Consider the following 21,107-nt stretch of genomic DNA (forward strand, 5'->3'; position numbering starts at 1 on the left):
TCACTGGCCAACTCGCATGGCCCACTTGTCTGACAACTTGCTATGGGACAATTTAACAATGCTATTTCACCATTGAAAAGAAATCCAAATTATGTTCATTTTTGCTATTCCCATTTCATTCTGTCCCTCCTTTTGCACCCTTTCTTTAAATCAGGAGTGCTCAAAGGCCCGTGAGGCCACCCTGGAAAATGTAAGAGGACAGCCTGTATCGCTTCGGTCCGGTTTACCCAATGCAAAAAGGAAACAATCGGGCCAGCGTGGCTTCGGCCCAGTCTACCCAGTGCAAAGAGGAAACATGCCAGCAGTTTGGGGAGTGGCCTCAAGCTGACCACATCCACCCAGTCAGCCATACTCACCCATCCCCTCCCCCAACGCTCCATCGGCCTGATCCACCAAAAAGCACCGACGAGGCACTGAACGGAAGGCAAAATGTTTTATTCAATGGAGAAAGAGACTCCAGCCGCTGGGAGGAGGAAGAATTAAGGTGCATCATCGCCCAAGCACAACCGTTTGCAGCCGGTGCCCCGTGGAGGGGGAACCCCCCCCCATATCCCCAAGCAGCCCAGACCCCCCACCCTGGTACTTTTCCGCCTCTGTGGAAAGAGGGAGGCGGCTGAATCGTCCAGGAGTCTGTTGTCAGTGTGGCAAGAGGCTGCGCGAATGTTTTCAGGAGGGGCCATCCTGGGAGGAGGGGGAGAGCGGGGGCAAGGCCTCGGTAGAGTTAAACAGGAAATGAAACCCTCCACCCCCCAAAAAAATATACTTTCACTTGCCGTGAAATTTTTCTTTCTGAGGGTAACGCTCCGTTCCCCTAGAAGTGAACAGATACTTCGGGATTGAACACGTACCAAGGACCACGACAGTCCCCAACTGCCTGTGGAACTGGTCCCGATGACCACCAGTGGCACCCTCTGGGGGCTCCCTTTGGGTGGGGGCAGGAGGAGTCTGTTCCCCAGCTGAGACTTACCCCACATCCCGAGACAGCAGCCCCGCAGATGTGACGATTCCGAGAGAACGCCGCTCTCTAGATGTGGCCGGGAGATGCATCGCACGACCCGGTCATCGCTATCGCAAGATTTCCTGGGGTGTGGGGCGGGTGATTCCTTCCTTACAAAAACTGCAGAATTTTGCATATCTCCCCACACTCCAAATTTGGCAGGGCGAGGACGGGGTTCCCCCAATAGGACACCTGGCAACTAAGAGAAGAGCCCCTTCTCGGCCCCTGTCCTGCTCACCCAGAGGCTGGCTGCCTCCTCTCACCAGCCAAATGGCTGGAAGGTCAGAGGTCACTGGAGGCATGAGGGGGGATTTGCTTCCTCTTCCCCCCTCCCCCACGCCAGGCAGGAGAGAGAGACGGAGAGAGACACCAGGCTCGGTCCACACAAATATGCCAAGGGGGAAACGGCTGCGGTAAATTTAACGGGGTTGATCTGTAGTGGTTTGGCCCATGCACTGACTGCCTTAAGAATGGGGTGTTCCCTCCCTCCCTGAGTGGGGAGGGGAAGCACCCCGAGTGGGGAGGAGGGTGTTTTATTTATTTTATTCCATTTCTACAGTGGAGCAATCATAAGTTGAGTTTGGGTGGGCATAGAGAGAGGTTGTCCCTCTGTCAGTGCATAAATTGATAGGGTTCCTGGGTGAGCTAAGGATGAGGGCGAAGGGGAGAGCATGGCATGGGGACGCCAACATCTGTGGAGAAAAGAACCTGGATTCTGGGGTGCCACAATTTATAGGTGCTAATTTACGGTTATGGTCCCGCAGCCAGAATTGAGAAGCAAACTGGACGAAGTTCAGATTTGGGACTTGGGCTTCATGGGGGTGATACAGCAAGGGGTGCTGTCACATGCCCCCAACCCCACTGTGAAGCAGCCACTGGAACGACTCTGAAGAGCCAAAGGGGAGAAATTCTGCAGGGTGATTTGCTCTGGGGGGGATGCAAGAATGGTGTGGGTGGCTAGGCGTGCATGAGGGAGGGAGGGAGGAAGATAAAATGAGGAGGGAGAGTGGAACGAAGGAAGAAGAGAGGGAGGGAAGGAAGGAAAGGGATGGGGAGGGGAGGGAGGAAGAAAGGAAAATGGGAAGGAAAAGGGGGAGGGAGGTGGTAAGGAAGGAAAAGAGGAAGAGAGAGGACGGAAGGAAGGAGGGAAGGAAAAAGGGGAGGGAGGAAGACGGGAAGGGAAAAAAAGAGGGGGAGGGAGGAAGAAAGGTGAAAAGGAAGGAAGGAAACAGAAAAAGGGAGAGAGGGAAGGAAGGAAAAGAGAAAAAGAAAACAGAAAAAGAAATCAAGAGAGTGAGAGCGAGCCAGTGAGAAAGAAAGGAATGGAAAAAGAGGAGAAAGAAAGGAGGGAAGCAAAAGAAAAGAGAGAGAGAAAGAGGGAAGGAAGGAAGGGGAAAAAACAAAACAGAAAAAGAGGGTGAAAGAAGAGAAAGGAGGGAGGGAAGAAAGGAAAAGAGAGAGCACAAAGGAGAGAGCACAGTCAGCCTTTGTCCTGCACTGCCCCACTCCGAGACCCCCTTTTCTCACCCCTCCACTTGGAGACCTTCGTATACTGCAGTATCGCACCCCAGACAAGACCCCCTTGGCAAGGCAGCAACTCTGCTGTAGCTCAACAGGTCCAGCTCAACCAGGAGTGCTTGAAAGCTTCTAAAATAGGCCGAACATGGTAACAGTCAACAGGAGCGGCAAAACCCGCTGAGCAGCGGGGAGGCGCCGAGGCACAGCTCCACAGCGAAGGGAGGCAGAGCGGGAAGGAGTCTTCTCCACAGGCAAAACTTGCAGGGAAAGGGGATTGGGGGGTGGGTGTCTTTGGGAACACAGCCCCTCCAAATTCTGAGTTCTCCTTCCCGCTTCTCCAAGGTCTTCACAGACTCTGATCTTCCAAGCGACCTCTCTTTGCCATTTCAACAAAGGGAGCGGTCAGGAACTTTCTGTGGGGCACAATCTCTGGCGGGTTCCTCCATTCCTTGGTGGATTCTTGCATAACCAAGCAGCCCAAAGATGCTGGCATGTTCCAGCTAGTTCCACAACGTAGTTGTCAATGGAAGTATTTCTACGGTGCCTGACACTCCATGCTGTAGGTCTCGGGTTCAAATCCACAGGGAATGACAAAGGAACTGCTTCCGAGGAGACTCATGATCCTCTGTTCACGGCGCATGCCTCGGGCGATCCAACGGCTATCCCAAACCTCCTCCCCCCCTGCCCCCCCCTCTTTGGCACAGTTCTGACCCTGCTCCCTCTCGCCAGGCCGGTGGTCCGATTTGGCTATGGTCGGCATTCTTCAGAGAAATGAGCCGGTTTTCCGTCAGAAAGGGACAAAAACGGAATGCAAAATGTGGAAGGGAGGATGTGACACTCGATCCAGGTGGGAGATAAATGGCTCAAAAAGAAAAAAGAAGGTACAAAAATGCAAAAATATGGAAAGCACCATGTCTTGTAGTTTTTTTGTCAGTTCGCGATCCCAAGACGTGAAAAGGGACTTGATGGAGAATGTAAAAAGATCTTTTCCAGTATGTCCCTTGAGAGACCGGATCCAGGATGGGCATGGGGCTGCACTTTCTCCTTGGCCGCCTGCTCTTGGTCCCTTCTCAAGCCTGCTGCCCGCCACTGCTCCGATCGCTCAGCCCCTGCAGGGCACCCTCTCGGCTTGTCTTCAGCTGAGGGACTCCCGCTCCTGGTGACTCCGGCGATGCGCCACCAAATTGCCTTTCTGCGAAAAGTTCTTCCCGCACGTCAGGCACTGGAAGGGAGCATCTCCCCTGCGGAGCCTCGGTTTCGGGTCTTTGGGGGTCTCCTCCTTGGCTTGCCGGGTCCTTGGTGAGCCAGCAAGGCCGCTTCGTCTCCCTAAGGGTTCCCCGGAACCCCGATGGGCAAAGGCGGCCTGGGTTTGGGGAGGCTTCTCTTGATGCTTGACCCTCAGCCGGCGGCACGCAAAATCCTCCTCGCCCTCCTCATCGACAGGCCCCGTTTGGTCTTCCAGGCTGCCCTGCTGCTGCTGTTCGCAGTCGTCTCTTTTCTGGTGAGCAGTGAGCAGCCGTTCTTCCCGGAAGTGCTTCCTGCAGACAGGGCAGGCGAAAGGGCGGCGGCCTGGGCCGCCGTGAACCCGTTGGTGGGTGAGCAGGTTCTGCTTGAGGCTGAAGCGCTTCCCGCAGACGCCGCAGCCGAAGGGCTTCTCGCCGGTGTGGATGCGCTGGTGGATGATGAGGTTGTGTTTGAGACTGAAGCCCCGGCCGCACTCGGGACAGACGAAGGCTCGTTCACCAGCGTGTTGCTGCTTTTGGTGGCGCAGCAGACCCAGCGGCTGGCTGAAGCTCTCGCCACACATGGCGCATTTATGCTCCTCTTCCTCCACCTGGCTGTGAATGACCAGCCCGTTCTCGTCCCCCGAGCTCTCCTCCCAGGCTGGGAAAGGGAATGGCTTCTCCCCCGGAGGGGAACTCTGGCGGGTTCGCCCCGCCACTGGCTCTTGGTCCGTCCCGTCCATGGGACCACCCCTTTCTGCGGAGAAAACAAAGAGAGCTTCAACGAGTGGTTGGCAAGAGACACATCGCGACCCCGATTTGTGCCACTTTGTTCATTTGCAGCCCATGTCAAGGTGGCTTGTGAAAAATTGAAACCACTATACACGATAATAATCTCTTAAAGATGGGGTGTCCCACCTTGGCAACTTTTAAGACGTGGGGACTTGAATGTCAAACCATGCGAGCTGGGGAATTCTGGGAGTTGACGTCCCCAAGTCTTAAAGCTGCCAAGGTTGGGCATCCATGTTCTACGGTGGGACCTAGTTTAAATTGCTATTCGTCTCTATTTAATTCTTGCTCATTTTAATTTGGTTATCTCTATCTGCTAATCTCATATCTCAATTATCTCTCTCTCTCTGATCTATCTCTTATCTCTCTCACACACACACAGTCTATCTATTTTCTCTCTCCATTCATCCATCCCTATCTTCTATCTGCTGATCTCATATCTCTATTCTCTCTCTCATCTATCTATTTATCTATCTATCTATCTATCTATCTATCTATCTATCTATCTATCTATCTATCTATCTATCTATCTATCATCTCTCTCACACACACGCATACACACACACATTGTCTATCTATCTATTTTCTCTCTCCATCCATCCATCCATCCCGATCTTCTGTCTGCTAATCTCTGGCACGTGGAGCCATTTGTCAGGGCACGCGAAGCGCTGCCCTGTCAGCTGGCCAGCGCGCATGTGCGCGCTGGCCAGCTGAGTTCACCGTTTTTAAAAGCCATTTTTTCGCCCTCCCCAGGCTCCAGAGGCTTTATAGGAGCCTGGGGAGGGCGAAAAGAGCCTCCCCCCCCCCCCCGGAGGCTTCAGGGACCATCCGGAGGCTTCCCTGAAGCCTTCGGAACGCTTAAAATGACCCTCCGAGCAAACTGGAAATGACTTCCTGTTTGCTCGGAGGATCGTTTTGAGCGCTCCGAATGCGTCAGGGAAGCCTCCGGACGGTCCCTGAAGCCTTCGGAACGCTTAAAACGACCCTCCGAGCAAACCGGAAGTCACTTCCGGTTTGCTCGGAGGGGTGTTTTGAGTGCTCCGAAGGCGTCAGGGAAGTTTCCGGACCGTCCCTGAAGCCTTCGGAACGCTTAAAACGACCCTCCGAGCAAACTGGAAGTCACTTCCGGTTTGCTCGTAGGGTCATTTTAAGTGTTCTGAAGGCTTCAGGGAAGCCTCCGGACGGTCCCTGAAGCCTTCGGAACGCTTAAAACGACCCTCCGAGCAAACCGGAAGTCACTTCCGGTTTGCTCGGAGGGGTGTTTTGAGTGCTCCGAAGGCGTCAGGGAAGTTTCCGGACCATCCCTGAAGCCTTCGGAACGCTTAAAACGACCCTCCGAGCAAACTGGAAGTCACTTCCGGTTTGCTCGTAGGGTCATTTTAAGTGTTCTGAAGGCTTCAGGGAAGCCTCCGGACGGTCCCTGAAGCCTCCGGAGGGCCTCCGGGGGGGCGGGGGAGGCTCTTTTCGCCCTCCCCAGGCTCCTATAAAGCCTCTGGAGCCTGGGGAGGGTGAAAAAAGCATGTAAAAATTGGGGGGGGGGGGTCGCGCCTGTTGTGCGCGCATGCGCACTGGGGGGGTCGCGCATTGCATTATGGGTGCAGCACGCCCGCACACGACCCCCCTGCGCTCCCCCCACTTGTGGCACGCGAGCCAAAAAAGGTTTGCCATCGCTGGAATATGATAATAGAATAGAATAGAATATAGGATAGAATATAGGATAGAATATAAAATAGAATATAGTAGAATACGATGAGAATAGAATATAGAATAGAAAATAGAAGAAAGTATAAATTAGAATAGAATATAGAATGGAATAGAATATAAAATAGAGTATAAAATAGAATATAGAATATAAAAATGTTGGAGTTGAATGGAACTGAGCAGGGTGTTACAGTGCTTGGCAGGGACTTAGAGCTTCAGGGCACATGAGATTTCGGGCCTGGCCTTCGACGCTCTCCGAGTTGGGTGGTTTTTCTCGCAGACGTTTCATTGCCCAACTAGGTAACATCACCAGTGCTATAAGGGAATGGGAGTCGATATTATCTAGTTGGGTCATGAAATGTCTCCAAGGAAAGCAGCACGCTCAGAGGGCACCCAGGACCCCCTCAGCTGTTCTCCTCCTCTTCTCCACAAACCTCACTCCCTTCGAATCCCGATGATGTTCCCTAGTTGGGTCGTGAAACATCTGCAAGAAAACCACCAAGCTCAGAGAGCGCCAAGGACCCCACAGTCCTCATCCCTCCTCCTCCTCACAAAGTCCACTCCCTTCTAGCACTGATGATGTTACCTAGTCATGAGACCTCTGCAAGAAAACACCCAAGCTCAGAGAGCACCAAGGGCCCCACAGTCCTTCCTCCTCCTCTTAGCACTGATGACCTAACCTAGTTGGGTCACAAGATGTCTGCAACAAAAACAACCAAGCTCAGAGAGCACTAAGGCACCCTTAGTCCTCCTCCTCCTCCCCCTCTTTTCCTCTTCCTCCCTTCCAGCACTGATGATGTAGCCTAGTTGGGTCACGCGACGTCTGCAAGGAACACCCACCCCCAAGCTCCGAACAGTTGAACCCTGAGTTGCAAAGACTCTCTTCCAATGATCATTGTTTTGACTAATTTTCCCTTAGCAATCATTTAAGTTGGTGATGGCCAAAGGATCCCAATTTGGGGAAGAACATCACATTGATTTTCTAGATCACACAGAAGGATCCTAAAGGATCCCACTTGGGGGAAAGAACCTGGCACCCCTCTCCAGGATTGCACAGCCCCCCACCCCCAAGGATCCCAATTTGGGAAAGAACCTGGCACCCATTTTCTGGATCACACAGGCCCCCAAAGGATCCCAAATCGGGGAAGAATGTGGCATGTTTTTGGATCACACAGCCCCATAAAAGATCCCAATTCGGAGGAAAATGTGGCACCCGTTTTCTGGATCGCAAAGCCCCCCTAAAGGATCCCAATTCAGACCCCTCTCCTAGATCACACAGCCCCTCCCTCCTAAAGGATCCCACCTGTTTTCTAGATCACCCAGGCCCCAAAAGCAAATCCTGGGACGAACCGCCAGCCAAGCAAGGAAGCAAGCCCTGGGCAGATTGGCCCGTGCTCAATTGGTGTGTACCTCAATTGGTTTGCAATTGTTTTGGGGGGCTGGTGGGAGAGGGAGAGTTGGGTGGGTGCAGGGGGTCTCCCCCAGGGGCCAGCCAACCCTTTGCCTACAGGGACCCCCCTTCCCCAGCAGTATCCCCTCCATTGGAAAGCTTGCCACCAACCCCCCTCCTCTTCTCCCCGAGATTGCATGAGAAGTCGAGAAGACTGCCCAGACCGGTTTTTTCGCTCGCTCGCCCGCTCTCTGCCCGGGGATTGCGATGACGTCATCCCCCACCTCTCACCTGGCTCGCTGGCTTCCGGGGGAGGACAACCCCAGTATGCCAAGCGGCGCCTTCTCTCTCTCTCTCTCTCTCTCTCTTACCTGGCCTCTGCAAGGGGGGGCGAGAAAAGGAGGGAAGCGGGGGCAAGATTTTGCAAAATTGCTTTTTGTAAAGATTGCATGATGGGCGAGGTTGATGGATGGATGGATGGCTTGGCAAGGGCTTGGGACCCCCGCCCCAAATCCTTGCAAATCTAGTCTCTCTCTTCCTCCTCCTCCTCCTAAGGGATGCCCCAAGGTGACCCCGCTCCCCCCGCTCGTTGCAAAGCCCTCCTCCCAGCCTCCCCATTGCAAAGAGGAGGAAGGGTCCTTTCCTCCTCTTCTTCCTCCTCTCCCCCCTCCCTGTTTTAATTTTTTTGCAAGCGGCCGGACCACGTGCAGCCAGGCCGGAAGGTCGGCTGTGGGAACCCCTCAGCACTCCCCCCCCCCAAAAAAAACCATCACTCACCTGGACCCGTTTCGGGTTCCGTTTCGGGAGCGGTGGGGCCCGGGAGCCGCCTCAGGCGCGATTTGCGGCTGTGCATCACGGGTCTTCCTGCAACGGGGTGGAGAGGAGCAGAAGCCCCTCGCCGCCTGCCTAGAGCCCCCCGCCCCACTCAATTGATCCCCCCCCCCACGCTTCCTGCAAGCAGCCTCCTTCTTCGCTTCCACCCTCCCCACGCGGGGAAATATAAAGAGAGGAAAAGAGAGAATGGTTGGCCACGGAAGCCGAGCGGGTGGACCGGTGGGGCGGGGCGATCTTCCAAGGGGAGGGGGTTAAAAAGCTCCTCCCCCTTCCCTCCCCACGTCGCGTGGCTTCCAGTTCCGTAGGTTCCTCCCCTGACCTGCGGAGAGGGGAAAGGAGGGGAGGAGGCTTCCTCTCGGGCGACCCCCTCCCCAGTTCCTCCTCCTCCGCCCCCCCCTTTGGAAGAAGGGGAGGAGGACTACACCTTCCATGCGGCTGCGCCTTGGTGCTAGAGGTCCCGCGTGGGGAGGAAAGGGGGGTGTCTTTCCCCTCCCGGCTAGAAGAAAAGGGCAGGGGGTCTTCTGGGATCCGGACTGGGCCGAGTGGGCTTTTGCCAAGCCACGCTCGCTGCGCCTGCAGCTGGAGGCTCGGGGGTGGCTTTGTCCCTTGGGCCCCCTTTTTGGGGGACAGCCCCTCCCCCAAAAGCGCCCCCCACCCAGTTCTTGCAGCTCCACCCACCCCCACACAAACACAATTGGAGGGGTGGGCAGGGGTCTCTCCGCCTTACCCTCCCCACCCCCGGCTCCTTGGCAAGCGCCCACCCTGCAGCATCGCGCCTGGGGAAGGACTCCAGAGCCCATGCTTCCCCGCCAAGCCCCATCCACCAGCTGCAAAGGGGGCGGGGGGCTGTGAAAAGGAGACACCCACCTAGCGCTCCCGTTGCAGCGGGTGCCCGGTTGGAGACGCTGGTCTGCGAGACCTTCTGTATGGCCTCGCGGGTCACCTTGGAGGGGAAGGCGGCGTGGGGAGGGGGCTTCTTAGGAGGACCTCCCCTCCCCCTCCTGCGGGCCGGGCTGCTCCCTACGTGGCGGCTGGGCGGGCGGTGGTCTCAGGAAAAGAGCCTCGTCCTCCAGGGAGGGTGAAGGGAGAGATAGCAGGATGCCCCTTTCCCCCCCCCCCCAAAAAAAAACCCCTCTGCATAGGACCCCCTTTGAGGGCAATTCTGGCAGGGGTTGGACTAGATGACCTCCAAGGCCCTTCTGCCTCCCTGATTGTGTCATTTTGAAATGTTATAATATAGGGCCTCGGGCAGAGGGTTCGACTGGATGACCCCCAAGGTGCCTTCCAGCTCAGTAATTGTTATCTGGAGGCCTGTGGGCTCTGTTGCACATTACTCCTGCGTTACTCCTGTGTTTGGAGCTGGGCAGTGCAAGAACTGGGAGGGTTTGTTGCACCCCAGTTCTAAAGTAGAATAAAATATGGATTAAAATATAAGAATGAAGACGTGGCATAAAAGGGACAGTTAGAAGCTTGCTTAAAGGGACAGGGAAATGTTGTCAGCCTTCAACCAAAACATGTTCCAGCAAATGTTCCTATGTCAAAAGTCCAAAACCACAAGGTTCAATTAAAGTTCGTTAATGGGACGTAGTCCATACCTGTAACAAAAGGAGAAGTAAGACCCCCATCTCCTTATAAGGCTTTTTCCTCAAGGTAACCAATAAGAAATGAGTAAAGAGTTTCCGTGTTACACTGTCTTTGAGAATGTATAAGAATGCGTGCATCAATAATAAAGATTGTTCAGAATTTGCAATGTTAGCCATGGGCTAATGTTTCTGAACCTGGCTGCCAAATAAACTTTTCCTGTATCCTGAGAAGTCTAAAGCCTGTCATTTTCTGCAACAGTTCCAGTTGACCAGGAATTAACAAGGTTTGTTTTGATGCAAATCCTGAAAGGTGAAGCTAACCTGGCTCGATTCGGGCACTGCAATCCACCCGACATAAACCAACCATCATTTGAGGTGTGAGCTCCGCCTTTGCCCTTGACTTAGTGACTGTTTGAAGTTACGATGGCCCTGAAAAAAAGGACTTTTTCACACTGAAGGACGGCTGCAGCACCCCTTCAAAATTCAGACATGGCTTAGCAGCTGAGTCATAGTTATACCGGTCACTGCGATCCCTTTTTGCGACCTTCCGACAAGCGAGGTTGACAGGGAAGCTGGATTCCCTTAACAACTGTGTGAGTAGCTTAACAATGGTGGTGATTTGTTTACCGATGGTCCTAAAACAGGGCAAAGTTCATTTAACAATGGTTTTGTTTTGCGAGGGAATTTGGGGGCCCAGTTGTGGCCCTTAAGTCGAGCACGGTTTGTCTTTCAAGATACGGTGTCCTTTCATTTCTTCTCACCGTCATTAAGTGAATCATTGCAGTTGTTAAGTGAGCCACACGGTTGTAAAGCGAGTCCGGCTTCCACGTCGACTTTGCCGGTCGGAAGGTCACAAAAGGGGATTGTGGGACCCAGGGGCCCTACGACCGTCACAACTACGAGTCAGAGGCCAAGCATCCGAATTTCAATCACATCACCCCGGGGTTGCCATAACGGTCATTAAGCATGAAACAGCGGTGCCTTTGTAACTTTCGAACTGTCACTGAACGGACTGTCGTAAATCAAGGACCACCTGTATGACCACAACTGAATGCCAAATTGCTAAGTGATCCAGTCACTGAGTTGCATCCTTAATCGTTACGTTAATTGCTGCTGTCCTTAAGTGAATCAGGCAGGGTGGGGAGGACTTTTGAAACAGTAACAAGAGAGGGGGCTGGAACCATGGAGGGGGGTCCTGCTTTAGCAGGGGGCTGGACTAGATGACCTCCAAGGTCCCATTCATTATTCTATTATTCTTGTGAGGGTCTCCTGCTTGAGCAGAGGGCTGGACTAGATGACCTCCAAAGATACCGTCCAATTCTGCATTCTGTAGAAAGCCTCTCCATCTGTTGCCCGGCACCCCACGCACATGCGCAAAGGGGCTCCCCTAATCCTTCCCGCCGCACTCCTTGGGAGACGCAGAGCAACCCTTTGGCAGGTCGGCTGCAGCGATTGGCCTGCCAATCCCCTCCCGAAGGGGTGTCACCGGGATCGCACGACGACACCGAAACGAAGGAAACGTAAAGCCCGGCGGCGGCTTATCTGGGCTTGCGCCGTCAGTGTCCCTGGGAAAAAGATCGGCCAATCCGCAAGCAGCAAGACGCCCCCCACCTGACTCTCTTTTTAACAACCGCGCTGCCAGTGCGGAGCGAAGCCGAAAAAGGGAATGACAGCCGGAATTGCTTGGGAAAATAATAAATAAAATAAAATAATAAAATACTGGGAAAGTCTCGAGAACCGAGGCCCAGAATAGAGATGGAAGGGACCTTGGAGGTCTTCTATATACAGGTAGTCCTCAACATTTACGTCGCTAAGTGAGTTTTTCCACCTCTGACGTTCCTTTCTTGCGACAGCTGTTCAGTGAATCTCTGCAGTTGATAAGTAGAATAGAAAAGAGAATAGAAAAGAATTAGAATAGAATGAGAATAGAATTAAATATGAGTTCCGGTTCCGGCGGCAGCGGCGACGGGCAGCTCTTTGCCCGCTCCGGCTCTCCGGTGGGCTTCCCCACTCCTTGGGGGGCACAGGACACCCCTCAGAGGGGTCCTGCCGGAGGGGCGGCATCGCGGGGAGCTCCTGCATCGGCGGCGGCCGGCGGGAGGTCTCTCGCGCGCCCAAGGCACCGGGGAGCTAGATCGGAGGGCGCCTCGCGTTTCTGCGCTTCGCGCCTCGCTAAAGCCGTCGGGAGAATGAAGCAATTGAAGGAAGCAGCTGCGGTGCGGTGAGGCTGCTTCTCTCTTCATGCCCTATTTTGCACAAAGAACTAGTTAGCTTTCTTTAAATAACTTTCGGAGTATTCTGGAGGCGCGGCTGGAGGGAGGGGGGTTTCCCCCCCCCTTGGATAAGCGGCGAGGAATAATTTTGCTCTCAGCCCCCGGGGAAGGAGGAGGGGGGAGAGCCAACGAATGAAGCCTCACCCAGGTTGGATGATTTTCTTTGCAATCTAATTTCACTATTTACTGTGATTTGAGGACTTTTGGAACTTTTTAAAACTTTGATATGCCTCTGTGCCCAAAACTGGCAGGGCAAGATGGCACACTTCCGTTGTCTTTATGAACTGTGAAACCTGACTCCACCTTTAAAATTCAGGCTTCCGGTCTTTGTCTCCGTGTCTCCCAGAGGAATCTCTTGTGGATTGGTCTTTTTGAACTTTCTAGGGGAAACCTTTCATCTATTGCCAGACTTATTAGAGAGACTCTCTTCTGCCTGGTTCTTCTGCTCCCGGATCTCACCTGGCTACCCTTCTTTTCTAACTGTTTATCTTATATATGGACTGAACTTCTAATGTTATAAAGGATGGCATCCAAAAGACCACCTCCTGGGAAATCTGGCTTTGCCACATCTGCTCCAACATCTGTAACATCCAGTCCAGCCACACAGTCCAAGATAACAGAACTGATGCAACCTAAGACTACAGAGATGGACTTTCAACAAATGCTTCAACAAATTTTACAGGGCCAGGAGGAAATCAAGAAACAGCTAAGGGAAATGAAAGATGAAATTAAAGAAAATCAAGCCCAAATTTATAAGAACTCACAGAGACTGGATCTTGTGGAAGGGGGGGTGGAGGAGGTGAGGGGGGGGGTGGAAGCTGTGCAGAAAGGGAACAAAGATCTTGACATCCAACAGATGAAATTAGAATTTGAGAGAATGTCCTATTATCTTAGATTTCAAAATGTTATAGAAGAAGATGGGGAAAATATAAGGGACATTATGACAAACATTCTGGCTGACTACATACACAAAGAAAAACAACAGATGGGGTGGGATATAGATCTGGTTTATAGAGTGAATTCAGCTTACGCTAGAACACACAATGTACCCAGGGAGGTTCACATTAAATTCCTTAGAAAAAGCACAAGAGATGAAATTCTGGGTGTACAAAGGGGGCAAGCATTGATATATCATGATATGGAGATAACCATTCTGAAGCAGATCCCTAAGAAGATTAGAGAAAAAAGAAAAAATTATTCGCAATTAGCGAATAAATTATACCAGAAAGGGGTGTGGTTTAGATGGTTGATGCCTGAAGGTATGTTGATATTCTGGGAGGAGACAAGAATTAGAATTAATTCACCCATAGAGGCGCAGGCCTTTATGGAAAAAAATAAAACACTCCTAGAGAAACCACCAGATACCACAACGGACACGCAGGACACGGGAGGGGCCAGAGCTCTGCCAGTGGAGGGAGATGGGGCAATAGCAAGAAGACTCAGATCACAAAAATAAACAAGAAAATCATATTATTATAAACTGACCGAAAGTGAAAATGGAATTATATTTGGATTTTATACTGTAATGTTTAATTTGATTGAATTTAATAATAGAACTAATATGCTGACTGTAATCAATTATATACTAATGCATTATATTAAATGTATACTATGGGTATGGAGGGAGGGGGGCCTCACACACTTTGCAACTGCCAAAATTTGTATACCTGTCCATTTACCCTTTTCCCTATAAATCTTGAAAAACCAATAAAATTTTATTATGGAAAAAAAAAAAAAAAAGAGAATAGAATTAAATATAACGGAAGAATTAGAATAGAATCAGAATAGAATCAGAATATTATCACAGTAGAACAGAGAATAGAATAGAATAAGAATGAGAATAGAATTAAATATAGTAGAATTAGAATAGAATGAAAATATAGAATAGAATAAATTAAATAGAATTAGAATAGAATGAGAACAGAATAGAATAAGAATTAAATATAATAGAATGAGAATAGAATGAGAATAGAATTAAATATAATAGTAGAATTAGAATAGAATAGAATGAGAATATAGAATAAAATAAAATTAGAATTGTTGGGAGTATACTCCTAGTGTTGGGCAGACAATATTTATCTATCTACCATGACAAATGGTTGCTGTTACTTTAAATGAGTGGATTGTACCTAACAGATGTAATTAGCTTTGCTATAAGATGAAGTCAGGAGAGCTCATTCTCTCCGATTCTCTCTCTGCTTGTCCTATGCTTGATGACTGGAACGTGAACTGCGACTGTAAGCAATTGTTTGTTCTTTGAATTGTGTTTGGACTAATATCTACTATCACTGCTTGTGAAGTGACTTTAGTAGTAAAGCTACTTAATTTTACTAGCAGTGTCTGTGACTCTATTCGTGTGTTTCTACTAGCAACGTTTTTCTCTCTGGCTGCACATTCCGCTGTGCTACTTTCTGTCTCCCAACGGAGATACCCCCTAACAAGAATAAAATAGATTAAATAGAAGAATATAATAAGAATGAGAATAGAATAACAGTAGAATAGAGAATAGAGATAATTAGAATTAGAACAGAATAAGAATGAGAATAAAATAGAATTAAATATAAAAGGCTCAGTAGTGGCTCAGTGGCTACAATGCTAACCTTGTCGATCAGAAAGGTCGCAGTTCAGCGGTTGGAATCCCTAGCGCCACGTAACGGAGTGAGCTCCCGTGACTTGTCCCAGCTTCTGCCAACCTAGCAGTTCGAAAGAATGTAAAAAATGCAAGTAGAAAAATAGGAACCACCTTTGGTGGGAAGGGAACAGCTTTCCATGCGCCTTTGGTGTTGCTGGCCACATGACCACGGAAATGTCTTCAGACAGCGCTGGCTCTTCAGCTTTGAAACAGAAATGAGCACTGCCCCCTAGAGTCGGGAACGGCTAGCACATATGTGCGAGGGGAACCTTTAGCTTTAGAATTAGAATAGAATGAGGATATAGAATAAAATTAAGAGTACAATCAGAAGAGAATAAATTAAATAGATTTAGAATAGAATCAGAATAGACTAGAATTAGAATTGTATAGAATAAAACATCTACCTCTTTATTTGTTATTTTTTAAAAAGAGTATACAGTAGGAAATTGGTGGAAACACGAACTAACGCGCTGCTTTCGGGCACAGAGCTACACCTGCGGCTGTCGACTTGACATCAGGAATTGGAAGCAGGCAACATGGCCTCTTCTCACCCCCTTCCAGCAACCCAAATTCTACTCTTTCTATAAATAGGGAAATAATGAGAGCAAGCGTGCCGTGAGGCGCTTGCACGGCCAGCCTTACTTGCGTGCAGGGACTCGAACAATGCAGCTCTCCCACCGAGAGACCCCCCTGCTCATCTTTTTAAGCTGTATGTTTTGCCCGTTGGTGGTGGTGTTGGTGTCCCGTAGATCGTGGCGAAACCGAAGTCCCCGTACTGATCTGACCAGGGTGAGGGGGCATCATTTGTGGAACCCGCCCTACTCTTTTTTTTCCCCTTGGTCCTTCTCCCTCCCCAAGGGACAGGGAAGGGTTACCATCGTGAGGGAGGGGATAAGCCAAATCTCCCTCTGTGGTGTGCCCCTCTACCCGGGACTCTTTGGGGAACAATTCCATTGATGGATGTTTACCCCAATTTCGCTCCACAGAACAGGACAGCCATCCATCTGGAATCCAATAGGGTCTCCTGCTAGGGCAAGAGGGTTGGTTTAGAAGACCACCGAGGCCCCTTCCAACTTGGCCACTCTGTATTCCGAAGACTTCCTGCACTCCGCAACGTGGCTCCCGAGCCTTTCCGAATGCCAGCGAAATCCTACAAAGCAGTTGTCTCCTTGCCAGCCCCTCCTCAGTTCTTGCAGATGCAGGGCATGGTGCCAGGGGTTGGGGTCCCTCTCACACACACCCAGAAGAAAACTAAGGCACCTTCTGCTGGCATCAGGGACAACCCTTGGGGGCAGGAGAAACTTCTGTGTAGATTTTGTGTGCACCCTTGTCAAAGGAAAATGTGGAATAGAGGGTGGAGGGAGAGAAGCCGAGACTAGGCGCACAGCGGTAGAAACCGCCCCCTCCTCTAATTCGGTTGCCGAATCTGTCGGGCTGGGTATCCCCGGCGGAGTCCCCCCTCCACCTCGGCCCCAGTCATGTTCCTGTGGCTCCGCTGATGCGCCCACATGTTGGAGCCTTGGCTGAAGACACGCGGGCAGAGTGGGCAGGCGTACGGCTTCTCGCCCGTGTGCAAGCGCTCGTGCGAGACTAGGTTCGACTTTTGGGAGAAGCGCTTGGGACAGCAGCTGCAGGCGTACGGCTTCTCCCCAGTGTGGATCCGGATGTGGGCCACCAGGTACGGCTTGCAACGGAATTGCTTGGCGCACACGGGGCAGACGAAGGGGCGATCCACCGCCGGCTGGGGCAAGGGCAGAGGAAGGATCCCGGCCAGCTGGGGCAAGGGCGTGGTGCCCCGGGTGCAAGGCAGGAGTGTGTCAGCAGGGAGGCGGATGGGCTGGAAGGCGTCCAGACCGAAAGACTCTGGCGCCAGGCGCTGCTGGCTAAGGAACACTTCCCCGTTGAAGGCCGCAAGGGGATGCGGGCTGCTGTGGGCGAGAGGTTCCCGCGAGTGGATTTTCTGGTGAGAGATGAGGTTGGGCTTGTGGCGGAAGCTCTTCCCGCACTGGGCGCAGACATACGGCTTCTCGCCAGTGTGGATGTGCTGGTGGGAGGCCAGGTATGCCTTGCTGCCGAAGGACTTGCCGCACTCCTGACACTGGTAGCGCCGTTCGCCGGTGTGCACCTGCCGATGGGCTAGCAGGTTGGGCTTGTGCCGGAAGCTCTTGCCACACTGTGCGCAGGCATACGGCCGGTCAGTGGCCAGGTGTGCCAGTGCTTCCGCTTTGGGCACCGAGCCCGCGATGCCCTCGGCTGCCATGTGAGCCATCTGGTGGGTGACCAGCTCCTCCCAGCCATGGAAGCTCCACCCGCACTGGTCACAGATAAACTCCCCGTTGCTTGGCAGGCCAGGCGCCTGGTGGCCAGGCAGCGGCTGCGGCCCGTAACCAAGAGCCCAGGGGTTGAAGCTGGTAGCCGGTGGACCCTGCTGATGTAACGCCATCTCTGGCCAAAAGGGCAGTGTGCCCTCGCCCTGGCTGCTGGGGAAAGGGCTAGCACCAGTGCCCATCTCGCCTTCCTGGGGCCCGGCCAGCTCTGGGGTGTGAGGGGAGCATCCAGCTGCCTGGGGGATGAGCCGGGGCCACTTACGGAGATGGAGACGCCGGTGGGCAGCCAAGGCGACGCGTCCCAGGAAGCTTCTCCGACATTTGGGGCACTTGTAGGGTTTCTCCCGCTTCCAAGGGCTGTCTGTCTGTTCTGGGGTGCCCTGCCCTTCACCCACAGGGGGCACCTTTCCTCTGTCCTGCGAAACTGGCCATTTGGCCTTCTCTCCCTGCATGGAGGGATGGGGGGCGCAAGGCTTCTTCGCCTGCTTGGAAGGCCCTGGCAACCCCTTGGTGTTTTTAGCCTCCTGCTCCGGTCTCACAACTGCAAAGAGACAAAATGTCCCAGTTTGCCATCCTGGTTGCAGACACTTTGATGCCCAGACACACACGCGCACGCACGCACACACACACACACACACACACACACACAGGCTGGAGAGTTCCACCACCACCCCTTCCTTCCCCCTCTGGAACTGCGTCAAGGGTGGGTTTGCACCACAAAATAGAGGTCCTATTCCTGTTGAGTTTGGGGGACCCCTCACCCACAAAGGCCAAAGGGGACATTTCTCCGTGCCTGGGGAATTTTTCCCCTCTCTTTGGCCACACAGGCTTTCTTTCTTTCTTTTTCTTTCTATCTTTTCTTTCTCTCCTGTCTACTCCCCTTCCCTTTCCTCCTTCCCTCCCTTTCTCTCTCCATCTGTCTCTTTCTCCTTACTTACTTTCTATCTTTCTTTTTCCATCCTTCCTTCATCTTTCTTTCCTTCCTTTCTTCCCTTTCATCACTTTTTTCCATCCTTCCCTTTTCTGCCTTCCTTCCTTTCTCTCTCCCCTCTACTCCTTTCCTTTCCTCCTTTCCTCCCTTTCTCTCTCCTTTTCTCTCTCTCCTTCCTATCTTTCTTTTTCCATCCTTCCTTCCTTTCTTTCCTTTCTTTCTTCCCTTTCACCTTTTTTCTTCCATCCTTCCCTTTCTTTCGTTCTCTTTGTTTCTTTTTCCCTTTTTCTCTTTCTTTCCTTCCTTCCTGTCCTTTTCCTTGCTCCCTTCATCCCTCCCTCCCTCTTTTCTTTTCCTCTTTTCTTCCTTTTTCTTTCCTTCTTTTCTGCAATTTTCCTTCCTTTCTCTTTTATTTCCTCCCTTTCTCTTTTCTTTTTTGCTTTTTTTATTTTCTTCCTTTCTATCTTCCTTCCTTTCCTTCCCTCCCTCTTTATATTTAGTATTTCAAAACCATTCATCTTCCCCAAACTGGGAATCTCCCCTAATGAATTCCCTCTTTGCCTCTTGGCATCCAGGGAAAAAAATGACCACATCCAGGCTGATAGTTTCAGAGTCACCACCCGACACCCCGAGCCTGTGCAGAGTGGGAGACCCCCAATGCCCTGCCCAGAAGCCCCTCCCCCTTACCTGGGCACTCCCCGTCCTGTGCTGGGGGTGGCTCGGTGCCGATCTGGGTCACCTCTCCTCGTGCCAGCTGGGATAGCAGTTCAGGGATGGCCAGCAGGCATTCTGCAAAGGGAAAGAAGGGGGTTGGACTAGATGACCTCCGAGGTCCCTTCCAACTGTTATTCTGTTATTCTGTCAGGGTTTCCTGCTTGAGCAGGGGGTTGGACTAGATGACCTCCACAGTCCCACCAATCTCCGATTCTGTAAAGATCTCCTGTTTGAGCAGGGGGGCTGGACTAGATGACCCCCAAGGTACCTTCCAACTCTGTCATTCTCTGCCACAGTTCATTGCCCACTCGGTCCACTGAGCTTGTGCTGGGCATCAAAGTGTCTGCAACCAGGATGGCAAAGGAGGTGTTTGGGCAGCCCCAGATGCCCCACCCCCATGACCCATGACTCTTTCCCCCCCTCCCAGGGAGGGGGGAACCCTCCAGGCTTTACCCAGAGAGGAGACCAGCTGGAAGTTCTCGGCCATGACGTCGCGATAGAGGTCCTTCTGCCATCCGGCCAGCTCTCCCCATTCCTCGGCCGAGAAGCAGATTGCCACCTCCCCAAAGGCCACCAGCACCTGTCGGGAGGACAGCCAGGTGAGGACAGCTCAGGAAGAAGGGCCAGGCTGAGGACCATCCAGCCAGGTGGAGAGAGAGACCCTCCCTCAAAGTACACAGGAACCACAGAACTTCCCTCTTTTTCTTTTTCCCCCGTGTTTCTCTTTCTCCCTTCCTTCCTTTCTTCTTTGTCCTTCCTTATTTTTTATTTCCTACCTCCTTCCTTTTCCCTCCCTCCCTGCTCTTTTCCTCCCTCCCTTCTCTTTTCCTTCCTCCCTTCCTTTTTCCTTCCTTCTTTCCCTCCCTCCCCCTCTTACTTTTTCCTTCCTTTTTCCTTCCCTCCCCCCTCTTTCTTTTTCCTTCGTTCCTTCCTTCCTTTCTTCTTTGTACTTCTTTATTATTCCTTTCCTTCCTTCCTTCCTCCCCATAGGCAAAGGGAGGACCCCAGGGCCAAAATGAGGGTGGGAGGGGGCTCTCTGAGAGCCCAAAGCCAGCAGGAGGAAGCCCCTTCTCTGCCCCTTCTCCAAGACCGTCTGAACCCCAGCTGTCAACTTTCTTTCACGCACAGGTTTCAAACGTGCCACTTTTGCACGGAAACTCCTCCAGATGTTTTCCGGGCTGGGTAACCCTTTCTGCAAAACTGCTGCTCTCACACACTCCCTCCACCGCTGCTCCGTCCCGGGGTCCCATGAGTGAAGCGCTTGGGTGGGTGGGTGAGTGGGTAGCGGTTGCCTTGTCAGCCTTCCCTTTGCAATTCAAGTCCCAGACGGAAATTGGGGGGTTGGGTTCCTTCCTTCCCGCCCCCCCCCCTTTCTCAAAAGCCATGCAAACATCTTTCTGTGCTCCGCCACACTGCTCCCATCGTTCCCGGGCGGGATCGCGGGTCCTACTACCCACCCGCAAGACGGAGCAAAACAACTTTCCTCCCCCCCCCCCACGTCGCTCAAAGAGGGGTGGGGGCCGCATGCAGAAGAAGCGTCTCCTGCTGGGGAGGGGGTCTCGGTCTAAGAGCCGAGCCACCCCGACCCCCGCGCGGGCAGCAATGTGAAAGTGGGGGTCGTTCCTGGGGAGGGGGTGGTTTGCTTCCAGAATAAGGGGAGGGGGCAAGCCAAGCAGCAGCGGCGTCCCCGCAAACAGCTCCGGCAACGACCGGAGGAGAAGGGGGCTTGGGGCCTGGAAAGGCGGGGTTGCGCCGGGTGGGGGAGAGAGAGAGAGAGAGAGAGACCCGGGCCCACTCGGCCTACCTGCTCGGGGGTCCCTCCGGCCATGGCTCTAATTTCCCCCCTACACACCCACCCACCCCACTCTTCCGCGGGGGGATCTTGCAAGGATGGAGAAGATTGCGGCTCCGTATTGCGGTCGCCGGTCCTGATGCTGCTGCTTGCTTAGCCGGTTGCTCTTTTGTTAGCCTTGCAAGATTTACACTCCGAGGAGGAGGTAACAAACAGCTGCACGCCGGGAAGTGTAGTTTTTCCATGGCCTCCGGGAGCAGGAGGGCGGGGCCAACCCAGACCGACTCCTCACCCCACCCACCTTTCTGCCTCCGAAACCACCCCGACCCTCCCCCGCGGCCAGCGTATCCTTCTACGCATCCGCTGCTGCAGATCCCGGCCGTTGCAAGGAAGCGCCAGCATC

At 52.5% G+C, this 21,107-nt stretch overlaps 2 protein-coding genes across 5 annotated transcripts; both read right to left on the bottom strand.

Annotated features, from left to right (window-relative positions):
• Window positions 1–445: 445 nt before the first annotated feature.
• Window positions 446–8,680, bottom strand: LOC309400338 (uncharacterized protein). 2 transcript variants are annotated; one of them, XM_081968765.1, is made up of 3 exons: window positions 8,386–8,680; window positions 7,910–7,978; window positions 446–4,495 (listed from the first exon to the last, which is right to left on the bottom strand). In XM_081968765.1, exon 3 carries the CDS (start codon window positions 4,479–4,481, stop codon window positions 3,651–3,653), a length of 831 nt encoding a protein of 276 aa, XP_081824891.1. In that variant the 5' UTR covers window positions 4,482–4,495; window positions 7,910–7,978; window positions 8,386–8,680; the 3' UTR covers window positions 446–3,650. The 2 variants fall into 2 exon arrangements, with proteins under 2 accessions (XP_081824891.1, XP_081824890.1); XM_081968764.1 differs by lacking the exon at window positions 7,910–7,978 and having other exon boundaries at window positions 447–4,495; window positions 8,396–8,677.
• Window positions 8,681–14,129: 5,449 nt separating this feature from the next.
• LOC309400378 (uncharacterized protein) lies at window positions 14,130–20,904 on the bottom strand. Of its 3 annotated transcripts, none has more exons than XM_081968818.1 (4): window positions 20,717–20,904; window positions 19,366–19,492; window positions 18,886–18,987; window positions 14,130–17,808 (listed from the first exon to the last, which is right to left on the bottom strand). In XM_081968818.1, the coding sequence occupies exons 1-4, from the start codon at window positions 20,738–20,740 to the stop codon at window positions 16,349–16,351; spliced, it is 1,713 nt and encodes a 570-aa protein (XP_081824944.1). In that variant the 5' UTR covers window positions 20,741–20,904; the 3' UTR covers window positions 14,130–16,348. The 3 variants fall into 3 exon arrangements, with proteins under 3 accessions (XP_081824944.1, XP_081824943.1, XP_081824945.1); XM_081968817.1 differs by lacking the exon at window positions 20,717–20,904 and adding an exon at window positions 20,130–20,706; XM_081968819.1 differs by lacking the exon at window positions 19,366–19,492 and having other exon boundaries at window positions 14,131–17,808.
• Window positions 20,905–21,107: the final 203 nt, after the last annotated feature.

Source organism: Natrix helvetica (genome assembly GCF_964273705.1).
Source record: "Natrix helvetica genome assembly, chromosome: W".
Taxonomy (NCBI): Eukaryota; Metazoa; Chordata; class Lepidosauria; order Squamata; family Natricidae; genus Natrix; species Natrix helvetica.

Bases quoted from the DNA above. Each gene is read 5' to 3' on its own strand.
- LOC309400338 (XM_081968764.1), bottom strand. From the start codon at position 8,471: ATGCACAGCCGCAAATCGCGCCTGAGGCGGCTCCCGGGCCCCACCGCT. The intron at 4,496-8,395 runs GTGAGTGATGGT...TTTTCTCCGCAG, and splicing joins GGAACCCGAAACGGGTCCAG to AAAGGGGTGGTCCCATGGAC.
- LOC309400378 (XM_081968817.1), bottom strand. From the start codon at position 20,438: ATGCGGCCCCCACCCCTCTTTGAGCGACGTGGGGGGGGGGGAGGAAAG. The intron at 18,988-19,365 runs GTAAAGCCTGGA...TTCCCTTTGCAG, and splicing joins CCAGCTGGTCTCCTCTCTGG to AATGCCTGCTGGCCATCCCT. The intron at 17,809-18,885 runs GTAAGGGGGAGG...GTCTCTTTGCAG, and splicing joins ACAGGACGGGGAGTGCCCAG to TTGTGAGACCGGAGCAGGAG.